Source organism: Rousettus aegyptiacus, unplaced genomic scaffold (genome assembly GCF_014176215.1).
Source record: "Rousettus aegyptiacus isolate mRouAeg1 unplaced genomic scaffold, mRouAeg1.p scaffold_m13_p_1, whole genome shotgun sequence".
NCBI lineage: Eukaryota > Metazoa > Chordata > Mammalia > Chiroptera > Pteropodidae > Rousettus > Rousettus aegyptiacus.
The window spans coordinates 13,159,245-13,175,283 of NW_023416284.1; the positions used below are offsets into that span (position 1 = coordinate 13,159,245).

At 48.1% G+C, this 16,039-nt stretch overlaps 1 protein-coding gene and 1 long non-coding RNA gene across 3 annotated transcripts; one reads left to right on the forward strand and one right to left on the reverse strand.

Annotated features, from left to right (window-relative positions):
* The first annotated feature begins 323 nt into the window (after positions 1-323).
* On the forward strand, positions 324-11,282 carry LOC107513056 (chymotrypsin-like elastase family member 3B). Of its 2 annotated transcripts, XM_036229836.1 has the most exons (9): positions 324-336; positions 4,645-4,695; positions 6,084-6,169; positions 7,523-7,620; positions 7,742-7,876; positions 9,032-9,168; positions 9,548-9,690; positions 10,352-10,504; positions 11,188-11,282. In XM_036229836.1, exons 2-9 carry the CDS (start codon positions 4,647-4,649, stop codon positions 11,203-11,205), a joined length of 819 nt encoding a protein of 272 aa, XP_036085729.1. In that variant the 5' UTR covers positions 324-336; positions 4,645-4,646; the 3' UTR covers positions 11,206-11,282. The 2 variants fall into 2 exon arrangements, with proteins under 2 accessions (XP_036085729.1, XP_016004763.2); XM_016149277.2 differs by lacking the exons at positions 324-336; positions 4,645-4,695 and adding an exon at positions 4,986-5,108.
* Positions 10,168-16,039, reverse strand: LOC118610024. The gene is made up of 2 exons (XR_004953668.1): positions 15,930-16,039; positions 10,168-10,796 (listed from the first exon to the last, which is right to left on the reverse strand). It is a non-coding gene; the product is annotated as an uncharacterized LOC118610024 (long non-coding RNA).

Below are 16,039 nucleotides of genomic sequence, written 5' to 3' on the forward strand. Positions count from 1 at the left end.
AGGCATGCAGCCACTGCATCCGGAGGCCTGGCAGGAAGGGGCCTGGGGAATAGATGCTATAATTGGTCTCCCTTCCTGTCCTCCAGTCTCCTGCTGGCACCTTCCATTGACTGAATCAGGCCAAGGACAAAGGACCCTACTGATGCTATCTATCAGGTCGTCCAGCAGTTAGGGTGGAGCTAGGTGGAAGCCAGGGGAGAGCAGATGGAGAGGATCCAGCAGACTGCCATGGGATTCCTGCTGTGACACTCCCCCTGCTGGCCGTGAGCTCAGGAAGACTTTGTCGTCTGTCATCTCAGAAGGATCCCTGCTGACCAGGACAATGCCTGGAATCCAGTAGGTGTTGGACAAATATTTGTTGAATGTGTATTTGCCAGGAGGACAGTGGAACGAGAGCAGAGGAAAGGGGGGCGGGTCACACCTCCTTCGTCACCATCTCCCAGAAAGGCTGGCTGCAGTGGGGGAGTCCCTCCCACCCCACTCCTGCTCAGGCCCAAGAAGGTAGAGCATTGGCTTTGGGAAGAAGCCTGTCCCTGCTCTCCATCTCTCCCCAGCGTCATTGCTCAACAATCTCCTTGGGTCTCGGCTGAGGCAGTGGCTTTCTTGGGAGAACAGCCAGCTTCATGTGGTCCAAGCCCTGGGTCTCTTCAGTGACTTCTCAGTGCCATTACAGGACAGATAGGGAGGGCATTTGCTTGATTGTGGGCCTCCTTACCCATCCCTGAGGCTGGGCTGTCCCATCCAAAGGGGATGGGGCTGGTAGTGGGGAACTTCAGAGCAATAAAGTACCAGAGAGTCCTGGACTTAAGATCACCTTGTGTGATTCACAAGGAACATTGGCACCTGAGAAGTCCTGCAGGAAAGAACTTCACTTAATCTTGTGTTTTCCAATCCCGTTTGACTTTTGATTCTTTATTGAGTGTCAGTTCATTTATGTCTTGAGAGCTGAGGCCACAGCCATAAACAAAAGCAGATGAAAAACCTTGCCTTTTGGGGCTCCATTCATGTGGGTCCCTTCGTTATGGAACATCTGTTAATATCCTTTTGAATGCTGCTCTTCAGAAGCGCCACCCCAAAGCTGTGGCTGAGCTTCTCCTGGACACACAGATGGGGCGGCCTCCGGGTGAGCCCTTTATGAATGTCAGGGTCAACTGTACTTTCAAGGTAAGAAGAGGCAAGAGTGTGAAGAGTCCTTTAGCTAGCTTCCTTCCTTCCTTCCTTCCTTCCTTCCTTCCTTCCTTCCTTCCTTCCTTCCTTCCTTCCTTCCTTCCTTCCCTCCTTTAATGTAACATGTATACTGCTGAGTCCCTACAATGTGCCAGGCCCCTTCTAGGCACTGGGAATCCAAAGGTGAATAAGAGAAGGTTTTGTTCTCATGGAGCTTCCCATTATATGAGAACTTGAAATAATGGAACCCCCAACCCCAAGAACAAAGCTCTCCAGCCACTCCACCCTCCCTCCCCTCCCCAGACCTGCCTTGTTACTCCCCGTAGGCGCCTGTGCGCCTGGACTGCCACCTCCTTCTCAGGACGTGGCTTGATTTATGCTTGAGGACTCCAGAGTCCCTGACCAGCTCCCTCTTCTCAGGGGTTAGGAGGAGGTTCATCTTTAGGGATTTTGCTTCATCTGCTCGTAGGCCAGAAAACCCCCAGGGGGTTAATCAGCAGTACAGCTGACAGTGTGTCCATAAGGCCTGAAGGTGAGATGACCTGACAGTGTGATGGGACAGTCACCCTGGAGGGCAGAGGGCTACGGTGGCCGCAAATCCGTCTGCAGAGCCCACAGAGAGGCTGGGACCTGCTGAAGGCCACCTGGAGAAAGGCTGGGGCAGCTTATTGTGTGAAGATGGGGGACGGGGGTGGATTACTCACTGCCAGGTCAGGCAGCGACAAACCAAGGGGCCTGGAGCCAGTCCTCACTATTCTCTGGGTCTTCGTTTCCCCAACTCTCAGACAGAAGAGATGGGTTAGACAATTAGATCCTTTCAGGCTCCCCTGTTTCAGACTTCTGGTGGAATCTCAGAGCGTCTGAGTTGCCCCTCCCATTCCCCACCCACCTCTTCGTGCCCCCCCCCCCTTTATTCCTCAGCTGGGAGTCTGAGAAATGACATTGAGCTTTAAAGCTGAGCAAATAAACAAGTCCGGGCCCATTAGCGAACAGGTGATAAGGGAGGGCATGGCTATTTTTATCAGAGTTTGAAGGGTTTTCACAGCTGTTTCTGCTGTCGTGTCCATCCCCCCCCACCTCCCCACCCCCTTATCCCCCCCACCCCCCGGTTATTGGAGTGGCAATCCTTTGAGGGCGTGGTGGGAGGGGGCGCGCTACCGAATCCTAGGTTCATCCACCTATCTGTATTCCTTAAAAAGTACATTTAAAGTTTTTAGTTGTTTTTAACTCCATAAAAAAGGTGTTAAACTGGAGGAGAACCCGTCCAGCTAATGCCTGACACCCCGCCACTAGGGATCCATCTAAAGCAGCTAAGCATTGACCTCCTCTCGTGCTTCCAGAACGTAGGATCCCCAAAGGAGGGCTCTATGCTGAGTCAGTAACACTGGCAGGAAGGAGTCTGCCCATTCTTAGAGCACGACGTGTCGAGGTGTGACAAGGATTACTCAGGAGAGTCTGCAGGGGCAGTTAGCCTTATTTAGCAGATATTTGTTGGACACCTGTAGCACTCTGGCCCTGGCCTGGGAGTCTATTTCCAACAGTCAACAAGGACGTGCTAAGTCTTTTCTACGAATTAATGTGAGCTCAGTTCATTGACTTTGTACCAGGTATTACTTTGCGCTTCACAGAGGTGATCTCAGGTATGGCTCTGTCTCCAAAATACACTCTGATCCCATCCCTCTCTGTCCATTTCCATCTCTACTGCCCAAGGCCAAGCCCTACTCCACCCCTCACCCCTGCTTCGCCTCACTCCTGAAATAGCTCTAGCTGGTCCCCCTCTCTGTCAACCATAACCCTTCACACAGCACCCAGGAAGAGATTTTTTTTCAAATAGAAATTAGATTCCAGGTCTTTCCTGTACTGAATCACCTCACTCTTTCCACTTCCCCGTGGCTTTCTCCTTATGCTTAGGCTACAGACCCAACTCCTTTTTACCTGACCTGCTAAGAAACCCTACAGGATATGCTCTTCACTTACCTCTTTCTTTTTATTCTCTCTCTTTCTCTTTCAGGTAATAGATTATGATAAATCATAAGCCTCAGCCCATGATGCTCTCTCATCATTGTTTTAGGTATCATTAGTTCACTCATGGGCCACTTTTATTACGTTAGATGTATAGTTATTTTAAATAATGTCTTTAGCACCTTCAAAAACACATCTAAGAATGGCGCGGATGGGTCTTGGAAGCAAAATGCTAAGTAAAAGACACACGGAAACAAAAGATAGATACTGTATCTTCCATTCACAGTAAAGATTCTAGAAAAGGCAAGACTGTAGTGACAGAAAGCAGATCATTGGTTGCCGGGGGCCAGGTGTGGGAGTGGGACAGAGTGAGACTAGGCAGGAGGGAAGTTTGGAGTAATGAAAATGTTCTGTGTCACAATTATGGTGGTGGTTACATGACCATACATGTTCGTCAAAACATTAATTTTACCGTTGAAACTGGTGAATTTTATTGTATGTAAATTAACCTTCACTAAAGCTAAAACAAAGAGAAAACTACTAAATAAAGTTAGACATTCTAGCAACATCTAATTTCTCCTCCTTATCCACAGGCCTAAGCCACCCATCGTCCAGAATCCTACGCCCATCATGTCTTTGCTTGCCTTTTAATACAGTTTTATCCTCCTATTGGTATTCCTTAAAAAGTATATTTAAATTTTTTAGTTGTTTTTTAAGTCTATAAAAAGGGTATTCAACTGCATTTAATCTCCCAGGACCTTTCTTTTGTTTTTCTTTCCTGGGAATTGCCTACATTGCAACGTGTCACTGTGATTCACTCTTTTTGACTGCCGATCAATACTCCATTCTGTGACTGCCCTGCACACGTTCATCCGTTTTCCTTGAGGGACATTTGAGTCATTTCTAGGTCTTTGCAGTTGGGGACTGAGGTTAGGGCTGCCAGGAACGTTCTCACGCATGCCTCCTGGGGCACATGTGCAAGATTTTCTCAAGGGTCGGGTTCTAGGAGTGGAACCGCTGAATCACAGGTGAATTCAGCTTTAGGACCTGCCTCTTCTTTGACCCCACTCCCGGCCCCCCACCACTCTCCTCCTTGACTTCTAAGCTCCAGCCACACCGACTGCCCTTTCTTTGAAGAAGCCAAGCCCATTCCAACCCCCAGGCATTTGCATTTGCTGCGCTATTCCTTCAGGGCTTCCCATGGCTGGCTTTTACTTGTGCTCTAGGTCACACTCAAACAGGACTTCTTCAGTCCAAATGTCACTCTCCCCGGCCCCCCATCTAAGTGAGTTACTCCCATTCCCACACCAGTTACTCACGTGTCATTTTCTTTACAGCACCTACCACTACAATCAAAAGAGCCTTTACTTATTTTTTGTTGATTTTTTATTGTCTCCTCTATTAGACTTAAAACTCCAAGAGCTCTGGGACCATGTCTTGTTCATGGGTGTATCCCCTAAAACAGTGTAATATGGAGAAAGTACTTGACAAATTTTTTTTTTAATATATATATAGAGATGGATACTAATCCCATGTTAGAGATGAGAAATCCAAGGCTCAGAGAAGGTAAGCCATGTGCCCAAGTTTGCAGAGCTTGGAGGTGGCAGGATCTGAACCCAGGTCTGACCAGTTCTAGAGCCCACATTCTTTCCTGGAAGAGGCTGGCTTGTTCTGATGTGAAGTTTCCTTCCTCATCCCCTGTTATCAGCTGGCCATTCAATGCCACCTGTGTAACCACATGTTGGAGGAAACTCTGGGTCCTGCTGTTGGCTGTCATTTCCATCTGCAGTGGGTAAGGACTGTGGCCTTGCAACATGGGAGACCTGGCCTTCCACCATCTGTTCCGGAAACGGGGCCCAGTCCAGCCCCCTACCACCTGCCTCCTGCACTATATTAGAGTCCCAGGCTCTGTATTTTTCCTATCATCCCCAAATTTATGATGTTCCGGCTGCTGAGTTCCCTGCTATTTGTGGCTCTTGGTAAGACCCCAGCCTGTTTTGTGCTTCACTGGGCTGGGAGCCCCTGAAATCTGCCACCTGCCATGGGTTTCCCGAACCCAACGCATAGTTCCACAGGAGGGGCCCTCAGCTTGAACTAGGGCATGATTGTCAGGGCTTTTGGCTTGGTGCTGGAGCAGGAGAATGGAGGGGGAGCTATGGATGGATGAGCTTAGAAGAAAATTTGGGGAACCCAAAGAGCTATGGTGGGAATCCTTGATAGGGTAGTGAATAAAATTTAATGGCAAAGAGTTTGGGCTCTGTGGTTAGACTGCTTTGGTTGGAATGTCTGCTCCTCTGCTTAACTTTTTAACTCTCCTCTCCTACTCCCCCTACCTCGCTCCGTATTCTGTGGTCTAGCGTTTTCCTTGTTTCTCTGCAGTATTACATTCCGGCTCAGGGGCACCTCCTCCAAGCTTCCTCCCATGACTGACAGTAATGGTTTTATTGAGTGCTTACTATATGCCAGGTAGAATGCTAAGGATCTTTTCTTCTATTATCTCATGTAATCCTCATAACAGCCCCATGAAGTAAGTGCTATTATTAATCCCATAACTGATCCTTAGAGAAATAAAGTAACCCATCTTGAAACGAGGGGCAGAGCTGTACTTTGAACCCAGACAGTCTTACTCCAAAGCTGCCTTTCTTCGCGATGATAGCTATCACTTCTTGAAGACTCTTGGGCTCCAGGCACTGGTCTCAGTGCATCAGCGCCTTTAATCCTACTGTGGAAGGAGGCCTTACGTTCCTCTCCATCCTGGACTCCCGGGACTCAGGAAACCCTTGCTCTATTCCAAATACTCACTGTGTGCATGTGGCTACTGAAATCCAGAGAGGGGAAGGGGCTTGCATGGGGTCACATAGCCAGTTTGTGGCACAGCTGGAACTGGGACCCAGGCCTCTTCTTCTATTTTGGGAAACTCTCTGGCTGATTGACACCTCTACTCTCCCCTCCAGCCTCGGGCTGTGGCCGACCTTCCTACAACCCCTCCAGCCGTGTAGTCAACGGTGAAGATGCAGTCCCCTACAGCTGGCCCTGGCAGGTAAGAGCAATTCTGGTGGCACTGTTTCCTACCATGGGCTCTGCACCCCGTGTTCTGACTGCAAGGCATCCAGTCTTGAGCCCATTGCTGGGCTTCCAGTATCCACTTCAGCTTCCAAAGACCAGGAAACCCTCGGACAATCTATTCCATGTGGAAGTTTTGCCCATTAAATCTTGGGTATTTGCAAGTTAAGAGTGGAATCTGGGGAGATGGCAATGTTTAATCCAAGTGTTGGTGTACTAACTGGAATTTCATGCTCCATGTTTAGCGAGGGAGGTTTTGGGGACTCATTTCTAGACTTCTTGTAAAGAGCTATAAGATAAATAAATGGGTGAAGAGCTTTATAGAGGTCAGTGGAGGGAGGCATAGAAGACTAGACCAGTGGCTACCATATTGGACAGCCAAATTACAGAACATTTCCATCATCACAGAAAATTCTATTGGAAGGCACTCATCTACAGCAGGGGCCAGCTAATTTGTTCTATAAAGCAGCGGTCCCCAACCTTTTTGGCACCGGGGACGAGTGCTCCTATGAGAATCTAATGCCTGATGATCTGAGGTGGAGCCGAGGCGGTGATGCTAGCGCTGGGGAGCGGCTGCAAATACAGATGAAGCTTCACTTGCTGACCTGCCACTCACCTCCTGCTGGCGGCCTGGTTTCAAAAAGACCATGGACCAGTACCTGTCCATGGCCCAGGAGTGGGGGACCCCTGCTATAAAGGACCAGAGAGCGAATATTTTAGACTTTGTCGGTCATACAGTTTTATTGCAATGATTTAACTCAGTCTGCCATTGTAGCATAAAAGCAGTAATAGATTATACATAAATGAATGAGTATGACTATTTTCCAATAATCATATGTACTACAGACCATTGGCCATATTTGGCCCACAGGTTATAGTTTGCCAACCTCTGGTTTAGAGGGAGTGTTTGAAACTCAGAATATAGGAAATGAGAAGAGAGGCAAAGGATTTGGGGAGGATTGTGCCTCAGAGGGCCCAAGGGGCTGTGAAAGAACTGAGGATCAGAAGAACTCGGGCCTAACAGAACAGAGGGCCGTAGGGCTTTCAAGAGACAGAAGGTCTGGAGATATCCTGGAGGACAGAGAATGTTGAGGTCATAGGGCTAAGGGTTGGAGGGCTTTGGAGAGTCAGAATGTGGTTCTAGTGAAAAAGTGACAGCGCCACCATGGTCAGTTGTATAGGTTGCACACTGCACTTTTCCAGAGGGCCTCATCCTTTATGCACGAATGATGCCCTTGGGGGTTGTGCAGTGCACAACCTACACAGCCATGAGTAGTAACTCTCCTCTTGGGCTTCACACCACTCAGACTTCTCCCTACTTGGCCGCCAGGTTTCTCTTCAGTATCAGAACAATGGAACCTTCAGCCACACCTGTGGTGGCAGCCTCATTGCCCCCAGCTGGGTCATGACCGCAGGCCACTGCATCTCGTGAGTTCTCTCACTTGCCCCTGTCCCTGCGTGAGACCCAGGCAGACCAGAGTGGTGGCTGACTGTGGGAGGGAGGGAAGGAGGCCAGTCAGGCCTGGACTGACCTTACCTCCACTGGCAGGAGCTCCTTGACCTACCAGGTAGTGTTGGGAGAGTACGACCGGGCTGAGAACGAGGGCCCTGAGCAGGTGATCCCTATCAATGCTGAGGACCTCTTCGTGCACCCCCTCTGGAACCCCAAATGCGTGGCCTGTGGGTAAGTGAACTCTCAGGCTTGGGACCTAGCAGCTCCTGTACTCATCCCTCTGTGACCCAAAGCTGATTCTGAGGAGACTCTCAGAGTGAGTGGGCCTGGGTCCAATTGCCTGTGCATAGGTCCCACACTGAGAGTCACAGACAGCAGAGCTTTTAGGGACTGTCTACACAAAACCTTTCTGTCTATGGAGGGGACAGCAGGGCCTAAGGAGGGGCAGGGACTCCCCAGAGGGCGTTTGGCTAGCTGGCCTCAGAACTCAGGACTCCTCTGGCACACCCCCTTTCTCAAATCCAGGGGTTCCTCCATTCAGCAGACATTCGCCCAGTGCATTCCAAGTTCTTGGGACCGTGGGCGAAAGGAGGAGCAGGGGACTGAGAGTCAGGCTCCGGCACGAAGTCTCTGTGGGGCCTGGGCAAGTCACTGCCCTCCTCTAGGCCTCAGTTTTACCACTTGTTAAGGGTGAACTTCTGGGCTTCCTGGGTGGTTGTGAAGGTCAAGGAGACAGATAATCACTGGGCGAGGACACAAAGTGGGACGTCTTCAGCCCCTGAAGCATATGCAAAATTGTGTGTCTGGGTGGCTTAGCTTTCCAGTGAGAGGGCCAAAGAAGGGTATAGAGCCCCTGAAGGTGCAGTGTAGGAGTGAGGGGCCGTGATGATCAAGACCTTGACCTGTCCTCATGGGGCTCCTGGGGTAACTGGAGAGAAAACTTGGACCCAGGTGAGATGATTGAGTGACAAGCAGGCGGATGAAGACTGAGAGCAGGGGTTATTGAGGTGTGGTCCCCAGGCTACCAGCATCAGCATCCCCTGGGAACTTTTGAATACAAGACCCCCTGCATAAGAAACCTGGGAAGGGGGCAGTGCCTGGCAACCTGTGTTTTACCAAGCCTTCCTGCTGATTCTGATGCAGCCGGAGTGTGAGAAACACTGGTGTAAAAGCGGAGGACAATTGTGAAGGCCAAGGGTCAGTTCAGCATGCACTGAAGGGACTGGCAGGGCTTCCTAAGGCTGCTTAGCCTTAAGAATGCGTGGGATTCGGAGGGGAAAGGAGCAGCCGGCAGCCCAACAATGAAACACCTGGAGCGAAGACCCGGAGGTGGGACTTGGTCTGGCAGCAGGACCAGGCTTCCTATGACTCTTCTCTCTTCCCCAGCAATGACATCGCCCTCATCAAGCTCTCTCGCCCTGCCCAGCTGGGAGACGCAGTCCAGCTTGCCTGCCTCCCTCCTGCCGGCGACATCCTGCCAAATGAGGCGCCCTGCTACATCAGCGGCTGGGGTCGTCTCTATAGTATGTGCTGATCCATCCAGCTGGCCACAGGGGCAGTGGGCAGAAAGACAGGGCCTGGGGACTAAGATTGAGGGCAACACCAGGACCAGTCCTTGCATTTTTTTTCACATTGCTCCTCCAAAAGCAGCCTTCTCCCTGCCAATCCTGCCAAACATGAATGTGCTCAACTGAACATTTTTTATTGTCTCCTGTGTGCCGGGTGCAGACCTCTAAAGCAGGCAGGACCATATAACCTGGTGGGAGGAGAGTCCCCATCTTCTCAATCAGAATCGCTGCTTGCTTCAGACCCCCCATTCCACTCGGGGGCTCCCAGCCCTAACTCCCAGACCCAAGCCCTGTACCCCCTGACTACCCTACTCAGTGCTCTCTATCTCCACAGCTGGTGGGCCACTCCCGGACAAGCTGCAGCAGGCCCTCCTGCCCGTGGTGGACTATGAGCACTGCTCCAGGTGGGACTGGTGGGGTCTCTCTTTGAAGAAGACCATGGTGTGCGCTGGTGGGGACACCCGTTCTGGGTGCAATGTGAGTCATCTCTCCTCTGCCTGAGTTAGTGGTGGGCTAGAGCCATTCAGCTGGGGGGAGGGGGCAGGGTCCCAGGGTACCGCTGCCATCTGCCTAAAGGCAGAGGGGAAATCATGTCCTGCCTGCCCCATTCAGCCTCCAAGCCAGGCAGGACTGGGAGGGAGTGAGCATAATCCAGACACACAGCCCTGGCCTGGGAGTCACAACCTCTGGATTCTAGTCCCAGCTCGCACACTGACTTGACCTGGGGAAATCACCATCCCTCACTGGTCCTCAAGCTTCCCCATCAGCACAGCAAAGGATATTGACCTTACAACTTCTAAGGTCACCTTCAACTGTTGTCTTGAAGTTATAATTATACCAAACTCTCATCGTATTAAAAGTGAGTATGAACAATAATCTTAATAGTTAACTGTGGTACTAATAATGAGAACTACCACTTATTGATTGCTTCCTTTCTATTAGGCATTAAGATCATATATTTATCATCTCATTTAATTCTCACAAGATCCCATAAGACAGATACCATTCCCCATCACAAATGAACAAACTGCTGCTCACAGAGGTCAAATACTACAGATTTCTCGAAATCTCCAAAGTCAGGACCAATTCCATAAAGCTCAGACATGACTCAGCCCCCGCCACTCTCTGACCATTCCAGGGTGACTCTGGAGGACCCCTCAACTGCCCCGCTGCAGATGGCTCCTGGCAGGTTCACGGTGTGACCAGCTTTGTTTCTGCCTTTGGCTGCAACACCCGCAAGAAGCCCACTGTGTTCACACGTGTCTCGGCCTTCAATGACTGGATCGAGGAGGTAAGCAGGGAGGCAAGCCAGGAGGGGTGCTGGGGGCGCTGAGTAAGAATAGCAGATCTTGAGGAAGGGCTCGAAGGGTCCTAGAAGGTCAGTAGTGGAGAGGCCCCTGGAGACACTCCAGAGGGTTTGGGGATGTTTTCTGCTACAATGTGGGCCCAAGAACTCCGATGGCTTCTGGGTGGAGCTTTGAACTGCTTTTGAACTTTCTTATTTCAACAAGTGTTTATGAAGTGCCTCCTCTGGTCCCGGTCTTTTCTTGTCATGGAGGACAGAGCGATGTGTCAAAGGGCTGCTGCCTCATGAGGGACAGATGATAAATGAGTGATAAATGTGAGAGCTGCGATAGGGAAGGCTCAGGCCCCAATGAGAACACAAATCTCATCTGGAAGGATTAATAAATGTTTCTAACAGTGATAGTCACCATTTACAGACTACTTAAATATGTGCCTGGTGCTGTGATGAACTCCTGAGTTAATAATTTAATTAAACCTCCCCATGAGGTGACTACTATGATTATCCCTATTATACAGATGAGCAAACTGAGGCTCAGAGAGATCAAGTCACTCTCCCAGGTCACACAGCTAATGAGTGGTATGGCTGGGAGTTGAACCCAGTTTTACCTGGCTTCAGAAATCGTGTTCCTAACTAGACTATTCTGGGTTTTTCCCCCTCTTCTTTTCCAGACCATAGCAAGCCACTAGAACCAAGGCCTGGCTGGCAGTACTGATCCACGCTCTTTGCCAAAAAAATAAAAGTCTCTTAGAAAATTCCAACTTGAGTTTTGCCTCCTTCTTCGACTCACCTCTCTCCCTCCAGCCCATCTTTTAAATCTTAGATCTGATATGCAGAGACAAGACCAGATCCGACACTCTCATATGAAGATGAGAAAAAAAATGAGGCAAAGAGAGAAGGGAGTTGCTAGAGGGTGACCAAACATCCCAGTTTGCTTGGGACTGAGTGAGGGTATTCCCAGGACATGGGACTTTCAGTGCTAAAACTGGAGAGCCATGGGAAGTTGATCATCCTATATAGCCACACACAATGATTGGCTTTCCAACATAGGCACAAAAACATGGTAGAATCTGCAGAAAACCTGGCTTTGCCAGTTCCTTGGGAAGTTCATAGTGGAGAGGGAAGGGCCATGTGCTTTCTGCTTCCATTGATGGGCTAGGGAAGAACTGTGGTCATTCATTCATTCAACAAACATGCATTCCTTATTCCAGAGGAGGGCTCACAGGAGGAAGATGAAGTGGTTCCTGCCCTGAAATGGCTCATTATTTAGATAGAAATGAGCATAATAGAATCATCTATTAAAGGTTTACTAGCACCTTCTTTGTGGCAAGTTCAGGGCTGAGAGTACAAAGGTGAGTCAGACAACCTGGGGAGAGCCCTTGCATGGGGAGGAGGGAGCAGGTGCACACAGAGATGCGCGCACCATGCTTAAAACGAGGTGGGAGCCCAGGGAGCTGTTGTTGAGGTCTAAGACTGCTGCCATGCAGCCGAAAGCAACATAAAAACACCTGAAATTCTTTTACTCATGTTTCTCCTGAATACCGTGAAAGAAAATATGGTCCTAGTGAGGATACACATATATAATTTTTAATATTAAAGTTCCATTGTCCCATCCCTTTAAAAATTATACTTCTAGTTTTAAAAAGTTTAAAAGATATGACATGGTGAATAATATAGGATATACAAATGTAGCCTCCCTCCAGTGTTAAAAAATTTCATATTTTTGCTTCATATTTTCTAATATAATTGCTATAGTTAAGGTGGAGGCTCCTTTTTACTCTTCCCAGAGGTCACCATCATCATGGGTGTGGGATTATAAACTCTATTACTGCTTTTCCCTTGGGGGCACTTGGTAGATAGCTCTTGCCTGGCCCCTCGAAGTTGGGTTTGGCCATGTGGCTTGCTTTGACCAAGGTGAAGATTTGAGAGACAGGATGGTTTGCCAAACTCTCTGTCCCTTTGCTCTGGTAACTGGTAGCTATAGGTCAGCTTGGTCCCAGACTGGAATGGAGCCTCTGCCAACTCCTAACTGACATTAGAACAAGTAAACTCTTGTTATAACCCACTGCGATTTTGGGTGTTCGTTACAGAAGCATGGCCATGATCTATCCTGACAAAATGAGCTTGGTGTTTATCATTCTGTTCCATGCTGTTATATTTTTATCACATATATAAATATCCACAAATAACATATTGCATTGTTTTGGTTTTTAAAAATACATGCACGTCTTTATGCTGTATGGATGATTTTGCAACTTGCTTCTTTCATTCAACATTCTGTTTTTGGGATATATCCCGGCCGATGTCTATTCCTCTAGTTCAGTGCTGCTAGTTTTGTAGAGTGTCCCATTGCTCAACACTACTAGTTATTTATCCTTTTCCCTCTACTGACGGGCATTTACAGCAGGGCCAATTTTTGTGATTACAAATAGTGCTTCAGTGAACGTCCTGGGACATACCTCCAGGTGCACATGTGTGAGAAATTCTCTAGGATATATTCCGAAAATGAGAGGGTGTGCTCATTTTTTAACTTTCCCAATTGCCAAATTACTCTCCAAAGTGATTATATCGACAATACTTCTCAAAAAAGCACCCCCCCGACCTTTCCCGTCCACTGTCTCCATTCATTACAACTGCCCCACAATTTTCTCCTAAAACCACTCCTGGAATCTCAAGTCTCCCCCACAAAACTCTCCTACAGCCCTTACTGCCACTCTGGTTCCTACGAAAGCCCAAAAGCTGGTATGGCAAGGCCTGAGTGAGGGCAAGGAAGGAATTTTGTCAAGCAAAGCAGACACCTTTGCATCATGGGAATGTGGCAGAGGATGGGAAAAATTCTGGAACCAGCATATGTTAATCATTTGTATTGAGACAAACAGTGCCAGGTGATATATAACTGTCAGGTGTTCCCAGAGCACTGCGGGGTTGCAAAAGCTGAGTATCTACTTCTTCCTAATGGGTTAGGGAAGGGTCCTGGGACAATTTTCCAAAATAATTTATGATAAAGGACAATCAAGTATGTAAAACTCCACCCTGTGGCTGGGCAGTGGACCCTCAAGGGGCCTCCATCCAGCCTCAGGAGGAGGCTGAGAACTGCAATAACACCCCTCTTGTACATGGGCAGTAGAGAGGAAATCTTACCTAAAAATGCCCAAAATTTTATCAATAATTCAATTTCCTTTAGTTTAATCTCCAAGTTACAACAATATCAAATTCTTTAAAAACCATATAGTCAATAATTTAATTTTGAATAATGATTAGTGTCAACGCTAACAATGTATTGTTTTTGTTTTCTAAACATGAAGAACAATCCACTTTTTGAAAAAGCACAATATCGATTCCCTTTTAAAAATGAGAAAGGATCAGTATCACAATGCTCTCTTTCAAATAATGTTAACAATTTAGTTCTCATTTTAAAATCATTAAGGTGTCAAAAATTCATTTTCTAATCTTAAAAGAGTCAACAATTCCATCGTCTTTTCCTTTTCTAGCACATTAATATGGGCTACATTTTAGAAGTTTCCATTTTGGGAAAGTTTTTTAAAATGTACACATTCTTGCCTCCCTTATACAGCCGCTACTATCATTTTGATATTCTTCCTTCCGCTTTTTTTTTTTTTTTTTGTATTTGAAAAACCTGTCGACAGATTTGGTGGACATGAATTGAGCACCTACTGGTATCATCCTATGCTAGGCATGGGCAGCAGAAAATAACCCAAACTTGGGCCAAGCCCTCAATGAGGCCACAGTTTGGCTGGGAAGCTGACAAGTACACCCAAACAGGTATGAAGGCTTGACTCAGTATTCTAATGGAGGCCAAGAGTGATGTGGGGTCCCAGGAGCTGGGATTACATTAAGATGGGAAGATTGGAGCTCTCAATGGCCCTCACCTCAAGGGATTTCTGTCAAATGTGAATCTGTCAAATCTTCTCTTGTCAATTAACACCGAAGACATCATAGTGCTGAGAAACTTTGCTATTTAAAATCGTATCGATGAGATGAAACATCTCCCTCTCCTCTAGTGAGTTGGAGCCAGATTTGACACAGAGAAGCAGCCTGGACTACCAACCCAGGTGCAGAGCCTCAGATAAGGGTTTTTTTTTTGACAAAACAGTTTATGTTTATCTTAACTCTGTGGTGTCCAAGGAAACAGGACTACGAGTCCACTTCTCAGCTCAAGCCAGATGTTAACCCTTTCCACACAGCCCGATTCGGTTCGAACCTATCAACACTGCTTCATTTCAATTTCACCTAAATTCCACTCTCCTCCCAAATCCTATGATAAGCCTGTTTCTTCCTTTATTTAGTGAGACACGCCATGGTCCCTCTGGGGGTGCTTGTTGCATCAAGTTAATAAACCTAACTTTGCTAAAACTACACCTATGTCCCTGGTGGTCTTTATCAGATTGGCTTTATCATAAAATTCAAGCTTTCTCTCTTCATTTGTTTACTCAGTTAGTCATTCAACAAATGTTTGCCCAGGCTATGCTTAGTTTTAGCTGCTGGAGACAGGACAATTAGAAGTCTTTAGTCTAACCATCTCATTTTACAGATGGGGAAACCAAGGCTGAGGAGAAGTGAAAGGTGGAAGCTTCATTATATGAGTGAGTGGGGAAAGGGCCCAGAGTTGCTAGGAGAGGTAGGGGTGGGGCCATAGCAAAAGGCCCTGGTTCTCCAACCACTGGAGTAACTGGCCATCTAGGAGTTCACTGACCATCAGTGGTAGTATAGACAAAAGGCACATCTTCTCTTTCCTAGACACATGGACTCTTGGGGGTGGTAACCCAGCAAGATACTTTGGGGTGCCCCTCTTAATTCCCTTGCCTGTCCCATTTGGCTAGGCCAATAAAAAGAGAGATGAGCCGCCTGAGTGCCTCTTTCTAACAGCCAAGTCCCTTCTCCTTCAGGGTTAAGAGCCAGGTGGAAGGGCATCTTTACTTCCTCTTACAGGCAGTGCTATCTAAGATAACCGGTGTGCCCAGACTCAAACCCAGACTCAGTATGACTTAAAACTTCAGTTCTTAACCATCAGCAATTGGAAAGTCTTGGGGGAACAGGCACATGGGGCTCAGATCGAGCCCCGTATCTGTATATGGTCTCTCCCTGGACAGACTGTAAAAAACCCCATGGCCACTCTGTCTGGGTAGACTGAGACAGGGGTACTTAACAGACTGTGCCCAATGCATTTATGTGGAGTGATTCCATGAGGTGCCACACGGAACCACTGTCTCCAAACGACAGCCACCCGGCCCTTTTTTCTTCCCCTCTGGGTGGTGCAAAAACTCAAGGGTGTAACTTCTGGGTGCGGCACTGACTCAGCTGCCGGCGGGCTCCTAGATGTCTCAATTCCCACTTCATCCTCTTTCCATTTTGCAGTTAGGTAAACTGCGGCTCAGAAAAACAAAGAACTTACCCGAAGCATAAAAGCTGCCTAGGCTGTACACAAGGCTCCGCAAAGAAGCAAGGACTAGGGACTGAGGAACACCACCACGGGTTAAAACCATGAAGCTGTGCAGCGCCGCC

Coding starts and splice junctions, on each gene's coding strand:
- LOC107513056 (XM_036229836.1), top strand. CDS start 4,647: ATGGATACTAATCCCATGTTAGAGATGAGAAATCCAAGGCTCAGAGAA. Junction 4,696..6,083: donor AAATCCAAGGCTCAGAGAAG/GTAAGCCATGTG, acceptor TCTCCCCTCCAG/CCTCGGGCTGTGGCCGACCT. Junction 6,170..7,522: donor CCTACAGCTGGCCCTGGCAG/GTAAGAGCAATT, acceptor CTTGGCCGCCAG/GTTTCTCTTCAGTATCAGAA.